Here is a 21,447-nt window from a genome sequence, read left to right on the forward strand (position 1 = left end):
AGCCGACAATATGGTGGACGTTACGATAGTTGACTGTCTGTTGATTGAGTAGTGTACTTTAGCGGGCAAAAAAATACATATATAGCAGTAGCACACTTTAAACAAGAAGGCATATCCAAGATGGCTGCCTTGACATCATAGTTTGGTAATAATACCTTTATGCCTTGCCGAAAGTGGTGGGACTTAGTATTTTCCCTGTACCTTTAGAAGGAATAAAAAAATATATTACTTGGGCCTTGGTGGGATCGAACCCAGGTCTGTAAAGTTTAAAGCCTACAGATACTTTTGTTTTATTTTGTTACTATATTTAAGAAATTAAGAAAAAGTAATTTTTCTTGTTTTTAAGGTCAAAATGTAATCGGTGTTTTGAATTGCATCTAAGGTATCATATTAAGGTCACATTTTAAGGTCATGGTCATCCAATATGGCACCCATTACTTGACAATCCTGGATGCTCATCGGTCATTGACCCCATGCTCAACCCTTAGCCTGAAGCCTGTCCCCGTCTCCCATATAGATACTAATAACCTAGTTTATGTTCGTAATTCAGAAAGATATGGGAAAGAGATAATCAACAATTAAAATTGGCGTTGATCAAATGTGTATCATTTTTATGCTTATGAATTATATTTTCGTAGGATGCAACAAACTTTCTCCAGTTTGGTCTTATTGCCGCATGGCGTTAAGTTTCGGGTAGAATTATCTAATGAACCGCTTTTCTCACAATAATATAATTTTAATTATTATCTGAAAATACTCATAAAAATCGTCACCAGCAATTCATCTCTGTTAAAAATGTAAAATTATTCAATGAAAAGTAATAATAAGGTTCCAATAACTCCTAAGTTCTACTGCCGTATACTACAAAGGTTTGGAAATTTTAATTATATAGCTTATCTAGGCAAAAACAGAATATCACGAAACATTTCAAACGCCAGACACAAAATTGATCAAAATGTTCACCCAACTTCGAGCAGGTTTTGAAGACTATTCTGCATCTAGGAAAACATTTAACTTTCTGTTAAATATTTTAAACAAAACTAACTACAATTTTAACCTCAGACATGAATATTTATTCCGTTATTACTTGTGACGTATAGGAGATTTTTGAGTGAAGGGAACTAAAAATAAATATATATTTATAAATTATTAGAAATTGCGCAAACAAGAAAATTATGTCAAAAACAAGGTGTTTGAAATGCTACTTTATAATTCTCATTATGCGTCACTTTCTACATGATTTTAAGTTCTTGGTGGAGTTAAACTTGCATTATCCAAAATGATATACCGACTTCCCTTTTTCTTGCTCTTCGCGTCTGTCACATGTTATTACATACTAGGTAGATAGTAACATTTTTAAGTGAGAATACTTTGAAGTCGTATGGTAAAACAAGGCTATCAAGTAATTAAAGTGTGACAAAAAAAAGGATGGTTAATGCTTAGAGCTAATAAAGTAGAGTGTCAGACAAATATAAGACTCTTTTGCTAGATTTTTGGCATCAGCAGGTTTATTACAATTGTGAGCCTCCAGAGCAAACCTCCATTGTGTTCTTTGTTTAATTAAAGATTACAGCCAAAAACACAAATGGAAGCACCAGCGTTCGATGGCACTTTTGCATTATAGCACAATTTCTATTCTTACGCACTATAATACTTGCGCACATTTAAACTTGCAGACTTCTACACTAGTTTCAAATATTTGTGTATACTACAAATTACCTATCTCACTGTCTCTGAAGTTTTACTTCTATCGCGAGTGGTACCACGCTCCATTAGACAGGCTGTGATGGAAATACGTTATGAAATATTTACAAGAATTTATTTTAAAAAAAGTTAACACTAAACGAATTTTTTAATTTTCTCGCAACTGTGAACACTCTTCGTACGATTGGGCTCTTGGATAGAATAAATTTATTGTATACTTTCTCAAAGAATTTTAAATGACATTGCGAAGTCTAAGCGTCGTTACAGTGGGAATCATGCTGAAGCGTCGCAGTGGTAAAAATTGGGCTTGAATTCAAAAGAACTGGATGCAGCCTTTATGTTTTCAGTTTTCCATATGTTTTACGAAATCACTCCAAGCCATCGCTCTGAGAGTTCTTTACAATAAGTCATAGCCAATGAATTTTCTAATTTTCCTGATATTTATTACTTTTTTTGAGTCTATATTTACATCGCATTCTGTGGGATATGTCCCTCTGATTGCCTATACCTAAAACAAATAGAAAAAAATATATATTTACAATGGGAGAGGGTTGCACCTCTTGCTTAGTGCACCACAATCTTTGACTTTGCTCTTGGAATAAAAAAAAAATCATTTACATAAACAACTTATTATGTCTTCTTTTACTTTAAAATTTTAATTTTTTCATTCAGCTGTCGTAACTGCTTTATACTATTATGCTGTAGAAAGCTTATAACTTGGTATCTCACCTGCCATGCATATCAGTATGAACTGACACAGAAGAATAAATGTTTCAGCTGTATAATTGTTGAAAATCCTGTAGCATGTACGTATATATTGTAGGCCTGTGCGAAGTTGTATATATATTTGGCAGTAATTCTATGGGTTCACTGTCTTATTGTAGAATTATATCTAGCTGAGCAGGGAGCGTTAAATTTATTTCTTGAAAGCTTCTGTGAATGCCTTAGACATGCATTGAAACCATAAAAATAATAATAAATTATAGGTTTTAATTTTGATATTATATTTATCAACATGCATCACTCCCTGTGTGTTTAGTGGATCATATAGTGATATAAAAGCTCACCTTGTATCACCCAAAAAAAATCACCTTCATCGAATTCACGACCTTTTCTTTGGTTACTCTTTACTACGTACTGCGTAGAAAGCCCTATTTTGAAGTAAAACCTCAATATGTAAACCGTACGGCTGCTCTGACTGTTAATTTTTGGCACCATAATTTTTTATCAATATAACATGGCTTTTTTAATGTTCAGAGGAATATTTCTTGAGAGTGTGTTAATGCTGAAAACTGGTTTATTGCTTAGTTAATTGAGGCAGTTTATTCTCTTAAAGATCCGCAGCATCGTACTAATCACATGCTCTTAATCCAAACAATTCCTCATTCGATTTTCATCGGACTTGCTGTCACTTTTGCAAACAACTCTCTCTCCTTGCCAACAAGCCGCAAGTGTTTACGCGAGTCGTCGGCTGTACCTACCAGTTTATTTCCAATCACCTCTGGGTCGCTCATGTCCCCTGTTCCCCCTTTTCCCTACACCGGCTCTACTTTCAAACACTCTACCATTATATTTTCACGTGACTTGCGGCGTCAGGGCGGTTTCCCGTCCCACACACGCCCCACTTGTCGCCGGATTCAATTTCCAGATCAGCGTCACGTAACGCGCATAATTCCGCGCCGTTTCCCGCCGTGTTACGTAACGTCACCATACTTGCGCGCATAATGCCGTTACGCCAGTCACGTGAGAATATTCAGGGCGGAAGTAACTGTTATTTATGTCTCAACGAAATCTTTTTTTATGGTTGGATAATACCTCTGAAAGACCTCACTTCAAATTCGCACGTTCCACTTACGGAAATGTTAAGTCGTAATTGGTAACTTGATCCAGACAGGTTTTGAACCAGTGGTGGTGTATATTCACTTAACCTTCTCATTGCGCACTGAACGACAAGAAAGTAGTCCTATTCTATTGACCGGTTGCTCCAAGTCAGTGTCCTGAATCGGCAACAAAAATACCAAGCTTTTACCGCATGAGATACGTAGAACGTGTTATCCATTCGTTGACGGCATACTGGCACGAAATACTGGCAGGTACGTTCCAAAATTGTGGTTCATTAATATAATGGTGATAACCAATATTGCTTAACGAACATGACGCATTAGTAGTAGGTTATGAATTATTTCAGTGAAACTTAAACATACAACATTTTGGTAAGGAAACCAATTTTAAAAGGTGTTCAAGTCTTTAAATTCACGCAGAAAATAAGTAGCAACCTAAGTGAAAATTTATTTTTAAATTTGATTTGAGCTTTCGCCTTAACTCCTAACTTCAGGTTAAATGAATCAGTGGGTTGCCAAGTCAACAAGATTACATGGTAAGTGAGTAAGTCGTTATTTTTCTGCAGCTAATTTTTGCACCATGTTGGTTGGACGCCATAAGACGTTGACTGAAATAGTGTTTACAGTGTATAAACAGTTTTACATTTTTATGAAAGTGACTTTTTAGCTTTAGAGATTCTAATTTATACTTACTAACTATCATCAGACATTATTCAGCCCCATTTCTGTAAGGTTTTGGGTGGAAAAATATGGCAATGGCGAGGTTAAAAAATGTCTTCAACTACGTCACAGTATTCCTAATTTCATGATATCAATAAAATATTTTGTTTTCTGTGTTAATATAATTAATCAATCATCATATAGTTTATTCTCAAAAGTATTTTTCACGTCCATCTACTGCAGTTTCATAATAGATCTAAAATTTTTATATTGGTTTGGGGGAACCAAAGTTTAGTTTTCAGTATTTTTATATCTTTACTAATTGAGTATATTTTTTCTTTCAAAGATTCTACACGTGTCACGCAGTCGGAATCAAGGCGGTTATAATTTATCGAATGGATGTGCACACTTTTGGCCATTATAGGAAAAAATAATCTTAATAAAAATGATTCCTCCATTAAGTTAAGAAGTTATAATACCTTCATGGATTCCCAAAAAAAAAATATCCATCTGCAAAGTATTTAATTTACCGCATAACATTTATCAGTTGTTATAAATAAAATCGCGAATTCTTTGCAATGTGTTGTTAACATCTTTGCTAACAATACTGAATCCTTGATAGAATTTCTTAGGCCAGTATACAACATGCGGTTGCCAGTTCCTACTCGGTAATTTCTTCAAGAGAATATGTTGTGTGACATGTTCTCTATTTATAGATTAACTTACAAGGAGACGGTAAGGCTGTGGGTTATTTAAATAAAAGTGAGGTTTTGAGTGTAATCTGTACTCATCAAGAGAAGGCTACTTATATGCTTAAGCCGTATCGCGCACTACTCAGCCATTGCCAAGAAAAAATTCCTAAATTGAAAAAAAAAATAGTTTGTATCGCATTTGATAGTTTACTATGACCAATAATTTTTTCACATTTATTTCATCATTGATTAATAAACTGAATAATTTGTATTCCTTCAAACATTTAACACATAGGAATTTAAAATTATTTTGTGGTTAATATAAAAAAATTAAAATATCAAATATAATATAAAGAATTCGTAACATTCCATCTCGAGATCATTCGTTTGACCTGATCGTAGTTCCATTTATTTATGCCTCTCTACAAAAGATGCACAGCAGGTATTCAATGTATGAATAGATAGAAATTATTCAATTTTCATCAAATATAAAAATAAATGAAAATAAAACAGTATTGAGAGACAGGCATTGCGTGCGCTTAGAAAAGCGGTCGAGAAAAAACATTCAGCCCAAATATGCTGCGGAATTTTCAGCCGCACTAGCAGAAACGCAAAGTGTGACACAGGCCTAGCCAATATCAAAAAAGCTAAAAAAAATAATAAAAAATCTAGCATCAGCCTCTATAATGCTGTGATTCGTTAAACCAACCAATTGCCATCTGGAGTGACTTGATCTGGTCTCCCTCGCAAAACCCTCTGGGAAACAAAAGGGGATGAGATTTTGATCAGAGATGAGGTAAATATACAAATGGAGCATAAGGTCCGATGTTAGGTGAAGAGGTGTGAAGCCAAAAGGGGAGGGGTATTTTAATGGGTTTACTACACGTACTAATATGGCAGCCTGTTTTTTTTTTTTTTACAAATGTATCAGCTGTATGTGTATTGGAGGTTAAATTGGAAGAAAAATGTCCACTCATATCATTACATTTGCATTATGAACAGTCGTTTTGGTATTTTTATATAGTCTATATATAAACATATAAACCAGTAATATTTTGATCTAATTTTCTTCCGAACAGTTTAATTACAGTCGTTAATAAACTCATGCTATAATAACATGTACTAATATAAAAAAACGACTGCCACATTGATTGATATAAAAAAAAATAATCTGCTTCAAGTCTGACGGCTAATGCTCTATTGTATCGTTTCATAATCTCTGGTTTTGATGTATACAGTTTGTTTACGTTGCGGGGTCCATGGCGTGACCAGGAGTGTGTGACGTCATCGCAGGCCGGGAATTACAGCGTGTCAGGTCTGCTCGTGAGATTTCTCAGCTCCTGGGCAGATCTATACCTCAGAGCTAGACGGGCCTAAGTTCAAATTGGGTGATTTTTGTTTTCATTGCGGATCATGTCTTATCAATTTGCTTTCTTCCGAACTTTTGAAATCGTAACTCACTCAAAATTTATTCCTAAAGCATTTAAAGAGAGTAATAATAGCATATAAACAATTATTTAGTTAGGCCTGACAATCGTAAGTCCAGTGACAAGTTTACGTACTTGCTCAAGTGGTCAGACGGGTTAGGGGGCGGAGGTTATATATCACCCCACGTGAAGTAGGAAAAAAAATTAATATCTGTGAAGGCAATATGTCATTTGAGTGATGCAAACGTCAGCTGTTACAATTGCAATTTCAAATGAAAAGCCACGCCATCAACGGATAATAATGTAGGTTCATATGCCAGTATATTAGTGTAAATATAAATATTAGTTTTTTAAGAACGATTGTTAAATTTTAAGTATTATTTTTAATCCCTCCCCGATAAAAAAAAAATTTTTGCATCCGCCACTATTACCCATGGCTTTTCAAAGCAAATTTCCGTCGCCTTTCCCACTGGTTATTTAAAAGAAATTAATAACTTCTTTCTATCCGTCCACATTTATGCTTAGGTTGATGGAAAACACAATATCATTAAAAGAGCAGTATTTAATTGGTTTCGTGTAAATTTGCCTAATTGTGACTTAGGCACGTTTTATTCTGAGGTACAGGAAAAAAAGTCTGAGAACGAATTCATTCAGCCCGAGAGGAATGGAGTGAATGAGTCGCTGGGAGAGTAAATATTGAAGAGGGTTGGTGGGGGGAGGGGTGCTGAGAAAAAGCACCGGGACGCGTTTCCAGGGACCTTTGTCTGGCGAGGTCCCGGGGTGTGCAAACTGGAAGCGGCCGGCAGACCTTGCTGAAGGCGGGGTGAGAGGCGAAAGTGCTTCGCTTCGTGAGCACGCGAGGAAACGTATAAATAAGTGTGTGTGTCGTGACAGACGTCGCATAACCTCTCGCGTGCGCGAGTGGACGGCCATAGATCTCCCGCCGACATGTATCGCTCTGTGAGTACGCTAGCACCTATGCTGTACGCTGTGAAAACGTATTTTTAAAAAAAAATTTTTTTTTAACATATGATGTAGTTGATGATGACGATGATGATGGGTTTATCAGCCTGAAGGCTAATATTAATACCTTCCCATAACACGAGGCCTATACTCAGTAAAAATGATTTTATTAATTGTTTTTAAGATATGACTTTTATGGCAATGAAAAGGATAATGATAATGACGATGTTGAAGATAGGTTCATCAGCCTAGAGGCTGATCTTAACTCCCACACATCACGATGTGGAACCTGAAAAATCAGTTATGTGCCCATCATATGTATGTTTATATGTATGTAAATATATATCAGATGCTTAGTGACCTATCATAAATATTTTCTCTTTTATTTACAATTAAATTGTTGTTCAGCCCCAAATTCAAAGACGTATATCATCCTGGGGAAGTACTTTGAACCGTAAGTAGTATTATTTTGTCGCGATGAACCTTCAGCCCAATTTTGTCGTTATAATTCAAACTCACTCGTATATATGCGAATAAAGACCTCACATAATTTTCTGTGGGTACATAAATATAATTTTGAAGTCTCAACAAAAATATTTTTGACATCTTGTTATCGATGATAATTCACTTAGTGCCCATAATAATTAATTTTATTTTTTAATACAAAATCATTGGTGAGGTCGATATAGAAAATAAATTATTTTTGGTGGCCAAAATATTTTTTTTCTGTAAAAATGTTCATTGATAGACTAGGGCGTACAAGAATATGATATTGCAGTGGATCACCATTGCTTTCTGCAGTTTTGCGGTGAAGGGACAAAATTAATAGCATGTTCTGAAACACGTAAAGAAAATATTTTACGAGAAAAAAAATTCCCAACCCCGGCCGGGAATTGAACCCGGGAGCAAGAATCGCCAAACACTGAGGTGATTTATGATGTAAACGTGTGAAGTAAAAACAATTTATCATTTTTTATTAATTTTATTAATAATATCTAAACCTTTTCTTATGCAAATATAGACGAAATGGATCCATACTAAATATTAACCACTAGTATTTTTAATTAAGCTAGTACATAAGTATAGTACTTACATTCAATCTCCATAGCGTATAAGAGTCGAAGTGCCAACTACGGTGCAAGTGTGTCCATATTCTAATCAATGGTAAAGCACGGATGTGTGTGACTTTAATATTTTATTTTGACATGAATACGTCTTTAAAATTGCTTCCATAGTGGGAGGCAATTCAAAAAACGAATGATAGGGGACACAGTTTGCCGTTGCAGCTACATATCTATCATCTCCATCCAAAATTTAATTACACCACTGGATAGGTAAAGGATCAAAGAATGCGTTACGCTAATTAAGGACTGTGACTCATTGCTTGCGGTGGAGGGGGAAGTGCCACCATTTTCAGGTCATTTTGCTGCGTTTAGAGATTTCCTTTTAGTATAATATTTGACTCGGAGAAGCTATGTTTAAGTTTCAATCGTCAGCTCTCGTCAAAATCTATCGATTGCATATATAAAACATTAGTGAAATTAGTTACAGTGAATATATATGGTGTTAAAAAAATAATCAAATATATATAATATCGGCCTATACGCGTCAAAAGGGCTTCCCATAATCAATCGAATGATAACATTAAAACACCATATAACCGAGTAAAGCAGTGCCGGGAACGTAAAAGAATGAATGCGGCCAAGCGAATCAACGACGGTGCCAGTACATATGCAGATGAGGCGGTGTAAATTATTAAATTATTTAAGTGGATGATTTAATCCTTTCTATATCGACGCCGGACTGTGTGGGCATCGATTGTGTACGATCGTCGATTATGAAGATACATTGGGCAGCAGCTAGTGCACATTTCACTACGACGTTTGTCAACAATCCATTTGGACATATGTTATCTTTAAAAGATTTGTGCAATGGGAGTGCATGACTTGATGTAAGTTTTTGTACATACGCCATTGCTAAAAACTTTTTCTGTTGAAGAAAAACTAATAAATAAAATAAATAAATAAAAATAAAAATAAAAATACTCAAAAAAAGATACAAAAAACACACAAAATTAAGCAAACAATTGCTGTTGTCAACAAGGATATGAAAACCACAAAATATTCCGAAACAGGAATATGGTCAGCAAACAAAGAAAAAACAAAGAAAAATGTACTAAGAGAACGAAAAAATCCCCACAAATGATGACAACACAAAAATATTGAAACCCAAAATAATTCAGCACAACAGTTGAAGCGAGACAAAAAACATGACAAAACGAAAAAACAAACAAATACAATAGTTTTACCTAAGGTAAGGTAAAACTATTGTAGGTTTAGGTAAAACTATTGTATTTGTTTGTTTTTTCGTTTTGTCATGTTTTTTGTCTCGCTTCAACTGTTGTGCTGAATTATTTTGGGTTTCAATATTTTTGTGTTGTCATCATTTGTGGGGATTTTTTCGTTCTCTTAGTACATTTTTCTTTGTTTTTTCTTTGTTTGCTGACCATATTCCTGTTTCGGAATATTTTGTGGTGTTCATATCCTTGTTGACAACAGCAATTGTTTGCTTAATTTTGTGTGTTTTTTGTATCTTTTTTTGAGTATTTTTATTTTTATTTATTTATTTTATTTATTAGTTTTTCTTCAACAGAAAAAGTTCTTAGCAATGGCGTATGTCCAAAAACTTACATCAAGTCATTTGGACATACGTGTGATGTGTGTGATCGTCTATGGTTTCTGCGCTCATTAAAGCAAACAAAAGAAAATAACTTACATGTTACGTACACGTATTCACGTACAACATACGGCCGTGTCCGTCACACAGCCACACCCAATTTGTTTAGGTGATTTTAGTTTCTAAGTCACTTCTTTCTCCTCTACCCCCCCCCCCTCAAAGATCGTATAATCCTTATATCATAAAGCATAAAAAAGATATTACAATAAAGTTCCAAATTTCACAACAGTGAAAACACCCAGAAATTAAATTTATTACTTCGGTATTCAATTGCTTGTATTTTTGATATCGTAATTTGGTTTATTTTCTTGATAGAGTAACATTTATTTTGTTAATCTTTCCAGTTAAACTCATGTTATATAAATCCGCCAAATTTCAATGGCAACGTTAACATGACCACAAAGCTCTTACATCGACCTACTGTTTATGTTATTCAGTATATATTTTTGACTAATATTAAAAAATGATAAATATATTCTTAACTAACTTGCATATATAATCGAACCTGCTTTGTTTTAATTATTTTTATCATAAAAGTTTCCTATTAAAATTCTTTAATTGAGGAAATGCAATGGCAATTTTTATTTTTTGGCGAATGTAAACTTGCCATGTATGGATTTTTTGGTTAGGTTCAGGTTACGCAATTTTCGAAGAAAATAGCTGCCATCTGTAAACAATAATTTCATGACTATGACCTGAAGAAAGAAGGGGGTAGGGTACTACTTTCGAGGTATGGGCAAAAAACCACAACATTAGAGCTATGGGCAAAAACCATGCTTATGTGAATCCACGAGGCCAGGGAATGGTGGGAAATTTGCCCGAAGTCAACTGTCCTCCTCAGTGATTGGTAGGGGTAGGGAGCGTCAAAGCCACAAGGCGTCGGAAATTCCAAAAATTGATTCTCTTTCGATTTAAAGTGTTTTCGAGCAAAATACATGGACCTTATTATCAAAACCCCTTCCGCTCCCAAATAAAGGGGAATATGTTGAGGGGGGGGGGGGATTTGCCTCCGATTTTTTTAAAGTCGGGTAAATTGAATTACGCTGATTTGATTTTAACGTTCTTCCGAAGTACCCTCTGTGAGTGGGTTTTTTTTTGGTGGGGGGGGGGGGGGGCATGGAAGGTTAAATGCGAAATTTTCGGGACTTCAAAAATTGATTTTGTGGTGCAAATCCAGAAATTTGTAAAATTAAATATGTACTAAAAAGAATATATATATATTTTTTAATTTAGTTAATGTGTTCAACAGCGACAGAATGAACTTCAAATTCGTGTAACGTAATTTTAAAATTAAGTTTCAAAAAATCAAATAATAAACAGAACAATTAATTTTAATGAAAAAACCGTGGGGTGCTTGTTATAAATTGTCTTAACATTTTTATATTCTTTAGATCAGAGTCACTATGAAATTTAAGAAGACAGCTACCCACCCTTTTTTTTTTCATTAAAATGAATTGTTTTGGTTATTACATGATTCTTATTGTAAGCCTAATAAAAAAATTACTTTTTAAAGAGATAAAGTTTGTTTTGTCGCTGTTGAAAATATTTATTAAATTTAAAGATTATTTTTGTACTTTTCAGTTGATAAAAGCATGATTAAATGTTTTTTAAAATAATATTTGAAATTGAGATTTTGCTAAGTAATTCTCACAAAAAAACTGCGTATAAATTTATATTTTAGTTTAATTTTCCTTCAAGCATAATTTTTTTTAACTATGGAAAAGTTAATCTAATATTCAACGATTTGACTTTATTTTCTTGAATTATGCTTATTATGTGCGCAGTTAATACTGGAAATCTATTCAGGGAACGGTTTACAAATAACTTCTAACTCTTGGAGGTACTGGGGCAACACAAAGAATATATTCAGGGGTAAGAAGCCGAACTCATATAAACTGCAAACACTATGTTGTAGTGTTATGGGTTTTTTCACGTAAATGTACAAAATTACAAATATCTGTAATATTACAAAAATTGTAAGTGTAGGCAATGTGACAACTGAGCTACACACATATTTTATCGAGTGCCGTAAGGTTCGGAAATCAAGAAGACTGCAATTATGAACATTCCTATTTCACAGACTATACATTATTTCATGACGGCTACGTGGAGCGCAACAATCCTCTGTTTCAGGATTGCACCCTGCCCGTTTTTCCCTGTGTGTCGATGTTGGGAGCGTGAAAAATCACGAGGATCATTAATGTTAGCTAGGGGGGCGAATCATTTTTCGCGAAGAAATCTGACCGCACTCTATACTGAAATGTGGTTTGCCCGCACCAGATGTTTCTTTTTGTAATTGGTGGCCGTCTGCGAGAGAAGACATTGCCTTATTTGACCGGGCAACTGAGACGTGTTTGCTTCCGCAATGAATCACTGTGATTTGTTTGCTGGCACCAGACACGTACCTGAAAGATAGTCGACCAATCATGAAATATAGACGATGCAACTGTGTTTCAAATCTCAGCTAGTTTCGAAATATTTTCGCGAAAAATACATGTCCCAAATTATAGCCCATTGTTTACGCTGTTAATGGACTCTGCGTTTCCCACGAGGTGAATTAGCTGTGAACAGGAGTACATTTCGCATGGAATACATTATGTTACGAATAACAGTTCATTCAGGGAGTTTTCAACGAAGGTCTCTTAGGGTTTCCTGTAAGTAAATACAACTGGATCATCATAGAAGCTAGGTTGCATGAACAGTAAAAATAATTTGTATATGTTACAATATTTTTTTGTAAATCTTTTTTCTTCTGTACTTTTACAAGGAAAGTAATTTAGTATTGCAAAATTAACTTTTATATTAATACAGTACTTCTGTAAGCGCTCATACCGTGGTCAATGGACTCGGGAAGTAACGCCTACTGCCCATAGAATAATTAAATGTTAAATATGGTACAGACAAATGTATGCAAATTATAAGTGCTTTTCACGTGTTACTGTATCTATAAGCTTCCTGGACATTGAAGGTGTGGTTACTAAGTGATGTAAAATTCCCTGTTAAATGTATATAAAATTTTCTAAACGGAAACTGCAAGACGTTTCTCTGTTGAGTACATTGTTTTAAATAAGTAAACACAGTGATTTTACAGTTACAAAGATATCAACAAAATTAAAAAGTTTCGCGATAAATTTGTAATAATTATTCTTTGAAGTTTGTTTGAACAATTTAAGTGCACCATTGACTTGAGCACGTAATTTTTTTTTCTTGTATTCCAAGCTATTTCCAAACTTGCAAGCGTTAGAGAAACAGCTACGCCCAATAACTATTTCATGATATTTGGATGCTTTTTATAACTGGGGTGAAATAATTGTCTAGAAACTATAAATACTTTTTTTATAAAATTAACTTCCTAGTGGTTATCGGGGCTCAAACAGATACGTTTTAAAGTGTAAGTTAAAATATGTTTAAAAGTAGATTTTAAAAATGAAATATATTCTGAGTTAATTGTGTTCGAATCTCAGTGGAAGTAGTTTCGGAAATAATGCCTTACTCGGGGCTTCTTAACGTCTGGTCGTCGTTTAAACAATTTGTAATTAATATTTTATGCTCAATTAAATCAAACGCACTTAGGATTTGTGCAAAACACACAGGGTGACAGCTTAAGCTTGTTGCCTGTCCACCAGTCTGCCAACTCCATGATTCGACGGTGAAACATTTGCATGGTTAGTCATAGTCGTAGGGATGGTGAAAATGTATGTCATGATAAATACATTTCAGGACATTATTCTAAAACTTATTGTGTTTTTTATCTTGCCAGCAGTCACCCATCTGTGGGCCAGGATGGTTGAAATGAGCCCACCTCCGTAGCCAAGTCGGATGCACACTTGCTTGCGGTGCTGGGTTGAAGTCCCGAGCAAAGGCATGGGTGTGAATTTGTAATGGTCAGAATAAGTAACAAACACGTCAATGTCAATAAATATGTCCAAATGTAAATAATATGTAAGTCATAATGGGAGAATGTTTGGCCAGTTGGTGATAAAAAAAAAACACTAATCCAAAGAGAAATGAAGTGACAAGATCTTTTGCCTCCCATCTGGCCGATGCAGGTTCGAATCCCAGTGGGGTCGTTGTCGTGAGCCGTTGGGTTCTATGGGTTGCTCTAGTCTCTATCTCTCTCTCCCTATATATATTCCTCCCAAAATAAATAAATGGCAAGTCACAAATATACATCTGAATATCTTCTTTACTCATCAGTCCTAATGCCTTCGATGTCGAGATGTCATTCGCCCATCTTATTTCGTCCCCACAAGTATTGTTATTATGTGTAACAGAGTGAATATTTTTCTTTTTATTGTAAAACTTCATTTAAAATATAAACATATCTATATTTAAAGTTTACATTTTAAAATATATATGTTGATTTATTTAAGATTATTATTTTTATTCTTCATTTATAGTTAGTTACATATCAAATGAAATCGCTCAAAACGATTTGGAATTCCAGTATAAAATATATAGGCCTATAATGTTAAAAAATTTTGATTTTATTAGATTCATATTATATAAATATACGATAATGTTTATAAATATAACAATTTTATATACTTTTTGATAACAAAAAATTAAAGATTTAGCTATCGGTAGTAAAATTAATTTTTAACTAGTGGTACTGGCGTATTGAGAATTTGTTTACGACATTTAGAGTAATAATAGTATTTAAAGTATCTATTGGGTAAAAATTTTCAAGAAAAAAATATTTGTATGATATTTACGGTGTTTTAATACTGAAGTATACATTAACTCTATATTCAAACGTAATATATACATATATATAGATTAAAACAGGGACTTTAAATAATAACTTACACATTTACTTTAGAGAATTGACATTCATGATTTTAAGTAGTATCTTTCACATTGGCATTAATGCGTATCATTTCATAAAGGTGCAATTATGTTTTTGTCATGCGTAACCTTGATATTGGCGTGTTTTTTATTACATGTTACCCATAGTTTTATATTTATTTTTAATTTAGCCGTACTATAAAAGAGTTATTGTAATAAAAATTAAGGATATTTCCTGTGTAGCTTATTATTTTTTCAACTACGTTCATATTATTACTTTTTTTCCTCCTGTAAGAATTTTTTTTTTTTTGCATTTTCTTAAAAGTGGAAGTAATTATAACTACTTTTACTTAAAGTTTGGTTTTGCTGCCAACGGGAAAATTGTAGTTATTAATAGAAAACAATGTTCTAAATACTCAATATTTGAGCAATGACTAACTAGAATATCAAATTATGCAGTTTATTTTAGTTCTAGGAACTGTCAACCAATATTCTGCAAATATATTTTTATCCGGATTTATTTTGAACAAAATCAATTTAATTTAAATTGGCTAAATATTTTCATATGTACACATAATTACTAAATAAGTTTTTTTTTAGTTTTTGATAAGTGCTAAGTTTATAGTTTGAAAGGTATTCAAATAATTCTGGCTTTTCCCTTGTACTTTTTATGTAACACTTATTTGCGGTGATATTTCTGGTTAAGAAAATTATGTCTGTTAAGTTCAGACTAGTAGTAAATTTGTGTGATAGGTGTGTTGTAGTTCTCAGCTACACAGAACACGGGTGGACCGATATCAGAAGCACAAAGGTCGCAATCGTTAATTTATTAAAAATTTATACCTCACAACTTTCATAAAACCAGGAAAATGAATCAAATAGTAAAGCCGGATTCTGTGGTCTTTTTTTAAGAACGAGACTCCTAAACCAAAATTTCCTCCAATTGGCTGTATAAAATGTGCGGTTAAGCAACTAATAAAAATGGTATCCCTGATTTATGAAGAAAAAACTTAACTGTTTTACACTCTGATACAATAGTTATTAAAAATAATAAATATACTGAAATACGTCACTTGCCATAGTTACTGAGTAGCATTTGTACAAAAATATATTATTAAATCGTTCCTCAAAACTAAAGTTACACTGATTACGTCAATTTTGTTCTTGGTTCAGTTTAGCAACTGTCTCCTGCCAAAATTCATGTAAATTTTAAAATCAAAGGACAAGTAGCAAGTTATACAACCACCACATAGTTAGGCGGCTCTTTGACTGATGAAGCTATTCGCCTTTTCTAACGGAGCCTCACCAGGGACGCCTGGGATGAGCTGACTCAACCATCGCTCGTCCACCTGTAAGGAATGGAGCTCAGGGAGCAGAGACGACTGATTAGTGGTTGGAACGATTCCTTAATGGCTTCATCTCCTTCCTAGTTGCTGACGAATCGTTTTTGCCGAGAGAGTGGGAGGCCAAATCATCAAGCCCCAATAGTCGTGATGATTCTCTATGGAGTTGTATCAGTGCAGTGGGCCGGGGTACTTATACTCGCCCAGCTAGTAGTCACTCGCAGGAGGAAGACTTAAACCCGGATCCTTACTTCGTTCTGTCGCTGGCCACCCCCTCGGTGGTGTTTAGGTTCATTCACCTTTCAATTATCAACTCACCCAGCGAGTTACTGCTCGTCGGTGGCAGACTCGAACAAATTACTCTCATCATGGTGTAAACGATCGCTTCGTTGAAAACATTGGAACTTACTCGCTTTCGGATTTCAACTCACCAAGCAAGTTGCCACTCGGGGAAGGACTCTAAGCCATGACTCACGGGTCAGTCTCTCGACATTGCCTACTGCTGCCAACTGACCGTTCTCCCCATGTAAATAGTAATGCCTGCTAGTGCCTTGTCATTATATTCTGAGGTTTCTTGAGGCTGGTGTCGGCTAACTTCTGGTTGTATTTATTGTTGATTAAAGTCTCCTAGTGACTCCCAACTGATAGTCTGTTTGTGTCTCAGTACTAGAACAAATCTCATTTCCCGAAACATTGCAACTGTTATCATATAAAACTTACTGTGTTCGTCTGTGCTCTTATAATTTTGTTTTATCCAGAATATCTGTGTTTTCACATCTCTGGGTTTAGCTGGTAGATCTCTGTGTTGTCATTGTGTTGTCCACATTATCTTTTTAGTATCAACGTTGGGTTCGTTTGTTCGTCACTGTGTTGTTAAAGGTTGTTTTAATCGGTTTTACTGTCTCGTCGTTAGCACACTGTGTCCGTCTGGGCTATTATAATTTTTTGACTAATTCTTCTTCTATGGAATTATCTGAGCTGGTAATGTTTTCTTTCCATTGTTTTACATCGGATTAATTTATCTAGTTTTCTGTGTGTTTGAATGCTCATATTTTTATTTTCTCATATCTTTGTCTATATTTAAGGTTTCCTGTGACATACAGTGTAACCAGCAATGGTGTATGTCTAAAATAACATCTTGAACCATTGATTCTTATACATTATAGGGAGTGAATGTATTTCTGATATAAAAGGTTATACGATTTTTGTAGTATTTTATTTGTGCATTATGTATCTTCATTCTGAGACATGTGAGGAAATAGACTGACTCAACAAATACCAAATATATGTTTAATTGTTATACAAAATTTTTCTTTATTAGAATACATTAATCTAAGCCAGTGTGATTGATATAAAAATTAAGTTGCATGTATGGAAACATAAATAACAGTTTTTTTTTAATTTTCTATGCAGCTAGAAACCAAATTATTATTGGAACCATATATTTAGCTATGGTTACCATAATAGTTTGTATTGCTGCAATTTAACCAATCAGTTGCTAGTAATATTTCTAAAATATTGAACTTCGCTTTTTTATATTCTTATTTTGTTATCTTTCAGACTTTGAAGATAAATATTTTGAAGTATAGAAATGAATAATATGTTTTAATTTAAAGATATATTTTTATGGAAATAAACATTTATAACTGTTTAAGCAATTTCAATGTAAAATAAATGAAAAAAAAATTTTGTTAAATTTAAATATCATACCAAACACCTTTTAAATTTACACACCACCTGCAAATAATGTTTAATAAAACTAGATTGAAGCGAACCAACTTACATAAAAAATCTGTCAGATTATTTTATTAATTAACTGAAGTCGGAACCGTCTGTCTTTAAAATTGTGGTGAAAACAAGACCATGATTGCCCATACAAATTCTCAATCTTCTATTAGAATAAAACTATTTTTTTAGAAACTAAAATATACATGAGATTTATTTTTTTCAATAGGGTATCACAGTAATGTAGAATGCATCAGAGAAGGCACATAATCAACCATCGAAACACCTCTTAAATTTTAATCGAGACTGATATTTTGTGGTTGAGCCTGCTGTGGTTTAGGAAATTAGCCATATATAAATACATGATACGAACCTGAACTAAACTGAGCTTCAGCAGACAAGACTGACAACAGCTGTTTCGCAGGTGCTGACTTTGCCGCTCGTCGCCCTGTGCGCGCTGGCACAAGAGAAGCCGCCGCAGGCACCCCAGAGAGCCCAGGCATCTCGGGGTCAAGCCGAGCCGGCGGCGGCGCAGAGACCAGCCCCTGCCGGACAAGCACAGCCACCGCCAGCGGTCGCAACGGCGAGCGGGCTCCCTCCGTACAGCTTCGGCTATGGCGCGGGATTCGGGGTGCCACTGGTGTTCGGGAGACCCTACTTCCCCGGACTGCCTGGCTTCAACCCTTACGATGCCATAGGCTTCAACACGCTTGGAGATTTCTTCCAGCCGGTGCCATTCCCGGTGCTCCAGCAGGGTGCAGATCAGCCGGGAGGGTTGATGAGCTCGCCAGCCACTGCGAGCAGCCCTCTCCAGCAGACACCTCCAACGCCGCTGGCCTCTAGTGCAAGCAGGCCCGTAGCGAAGGTGCCTCCGCTGATTCCGTCTGTCTCCAGACTGTCGACGTCTAAGTCTGCGCCAGACTCACGACAGGAACCCTCTCCCCAGGGTGGTACCTCCACAGCCCCGACATTGCCATCGACACAAGGCCTCGCAGCAACTCAAGTGCCCCCGCTTCAGTTGGCGAACCTGCAGGCGTTCGCAGGTTTCGGCGGTCAGCCCCTGGGAGACAGCTTTGGCTCCGCGCCCGGACAAGGCTTCCCTGCAGTCGCTGGCAATTTCTATAGTGGATACCTGCCTGCACATGGAATCTTCGGTCCTGGCTTCTGAGTATGGCTGCTCAAGTCGGAGTTGTTGCTAATTTTTTTTTTTTAAATTTCAATTATAATTCTAGTCCATTTTATAAATTTTGTTACATTTTTACTATAAAGTGTTTGTGATATGGTAGTTAGAAAAACTGTATTATTGTACTATTACTTGTTAAGAAAAATTTCAAACCTTTCATTACTTATATTTCACATTTTAGTTTATATAATTTATAAACATTTTAGGAGTTCAAATTTTTTAATTACCTATGGACTCGTTTGTTTTGTAATATTTTTTTGTCAAAGTTTACTCTGGCTATTGGGGTTAAGACAACAATTGTTTGTTATTACTGATATTTTGGCTCCCTATTAAAATTAATTTTTACTCAGCGATTGTATTCTTAATAAAATATTTTCAAAAAAATGATTGCAGAATTAATATTATTTTTATAAGTCTGGATTAAAAAGCATAATTATTATTCAATCGCGGATTTTAAATTTACATTAGTGGATAATGTTTAAAAGTATACAGTTGTAAAAAATGTTATTGATTTTTCTTGATATAATTGACTAACTGGATTGTATTTGTAATATATGACATCCAAATATTTATAGTCACTCTTTTTTTTTTCGTTATGAAATATAAAGTCTTCCCAAAATCTCATTTTTTATTTTCAAATTCCTGTTCTTAACTTATATTCAATACATTTTTCAATGCAAATATTTAATGAGGTAAACAAAATTATTACTTTGTTTGATTTTGGGTTAATTGCTACATATTATTTCGACATTTTCAGTTTTATTTTGTTGCCAGAAGCTGCATGGTTTATTGCTTATTAAATCATTATTAAAACATTTCGTTAAAAAATTAATACTTACTTTTTGGTATGTTATCAAAAATAATACAAAAAAAATTATAATTGCAAAAAAACAAACGAAAATGAGCAATAGATTCCTTATTACAATTTTTTTAAGTGATTTCAGTATTAGTTTTTTTTTGCTCGTTATAATAAATTTAAAATGCCTTCTTTGATATTAATATATAAATAACTTACCCTTCTATGATTTACTGACACTAATATCAGGATAGTGTTTATTTACATTGCAACATTTTAATTACGGTATGTATAAAATTCCAAACTATTAAAATAAAGCATTATCTATAATTATAAAAGAGAGAATATGTTGGGCTGTATATCTGCGTAGCTTGGAAATGAAATAGGTCTTGAGCAATGATATTTGGTACACTGATCCTCCAGGCGGATTCCATGTGCACCTCGTTCCGAATTTTTTCCAATTGAATTTATAAGCGATGTTTGCCCTTTACTATCGCGAGTAAATAACATGTATACAATTTAACAAATAAAGTAGAAATATAGACATTTTAAACTCTTTGCAGTTTTTGGTCACCATTTTTTTTACATTTGTATAATTAATTGGTTTTGCTTTTTTCATACCTTATTACTTTCTGGTTCGGCAGTCATATGAGTCCGATAACATTTCAGTTTCAATAAATTCAAGTTTGAATAAAATAAAATGCATTTTTAAAACTTCCTCATTTAGATACTTTTTGTAACATAAATGAGTTCTTCCATTAAAAATAATAAAAACTAAATACTTTTAAAACTAATAACTTTAATCGAAGATGGCATATGTAGTTTATATTTATTTCAGTTAATCTTAGTTCTATAAATATTTGCTTAAGATTTTCTAAGTGTAAATTTTTTTTTAATACGAGGCGTGACAGTAGCCTGCCCGTAAGGAGGGGCAATGGCAGTGTGTTATACATATAGATATCCGTACATAGTATGCAATAAAATGGGTGTATAAAAAGTTCTATTTATTGGAAATCAATTCACGGTTAAAATTTTGAAAGAGGTAAGTTATATAAGCCAGTTTGTTTTTAATGTTGCATGCATTGTGAGGATGATTGTGCCCCTTTTAAGTGTATGAGGAGATAAATTTAATTTTGAATAAACAAAACCCGCAATCTATCGACTCCATATGAGAATTTTTTTTTAATACTCTAAAGCAATTTGATTACTATTTTAATTTAGTTAATGACTTTTTTTTTGAGTTTCGTAATTTTCTTAATAATAAAAAATAAAATCATACTTTCATTTAATTTCATTTAGAATTTAATTTTTTTAAATTTTTGAAACAATATCATTCATAGTTCGAATGTAAGAAATACATATGTAATTTCGTAGATTCTTTATTGTTAATGTATAGAAATACTTATTTATAATAAAATCAAAAATAAAGTACTTCTAAGCAATCCTGCACTTTTATTACCCAGTTAGCTTTTTACTTTATAAAACGAAGAAAAAAAAATTACTTTTAACTTTTTAAGTGTGCTAAACTTGATGAGTTTCTTATATTTCGCTTGATTTGCTTAAAAAAAATGTGATAATTTTTATATTAA

General features: G+C 33.9%; 1 protein-coding gene across 1 annotated transcript; it reads left to right on the forward strand.

Annotated features, from left to right (window-relative positions):
• Positions 1–7,080: 7,080 nt before the first annotated feature.
• Positions 7,081–19,681, forward strand: LOC134535288 (proline-rich protein 36-like). Its single transcript, XM_063374356.1, has 2 exons — positions 7,081–7,284; positions 18,304–19,681. The coding sequence occupies exons 1-2, from the start codon at positions 7,273–7,275 to the stop codon at positions 19,045–19,047; spliced, it is 756 nt and encodes a 251-aa protein (XP_063230426.1). The 5' UTR covers positions 7,081–7,272; the 3' UTR covers positions 19,048–19,681.
• Positions 19,682–21,447: the final 1,766 nt, after the last annotated feature.

The sequence above is a fragment of the Bacillus rossius genome, chromosome 8 (genome assembly GCF_032445375.1).
Source record: "Bacillus rossius redtenbacheri isolate Brsri chromosome 8, Brsri_v3, whole genome shotgun sequence".
Classification (NCBI taxonomy): domain Eukaryota; kingdom Metazoa; phylum Arthropoda; class Insecta; order Phasmatodea; family Bacillidae; genus Bacillus; species Bacillus rossius.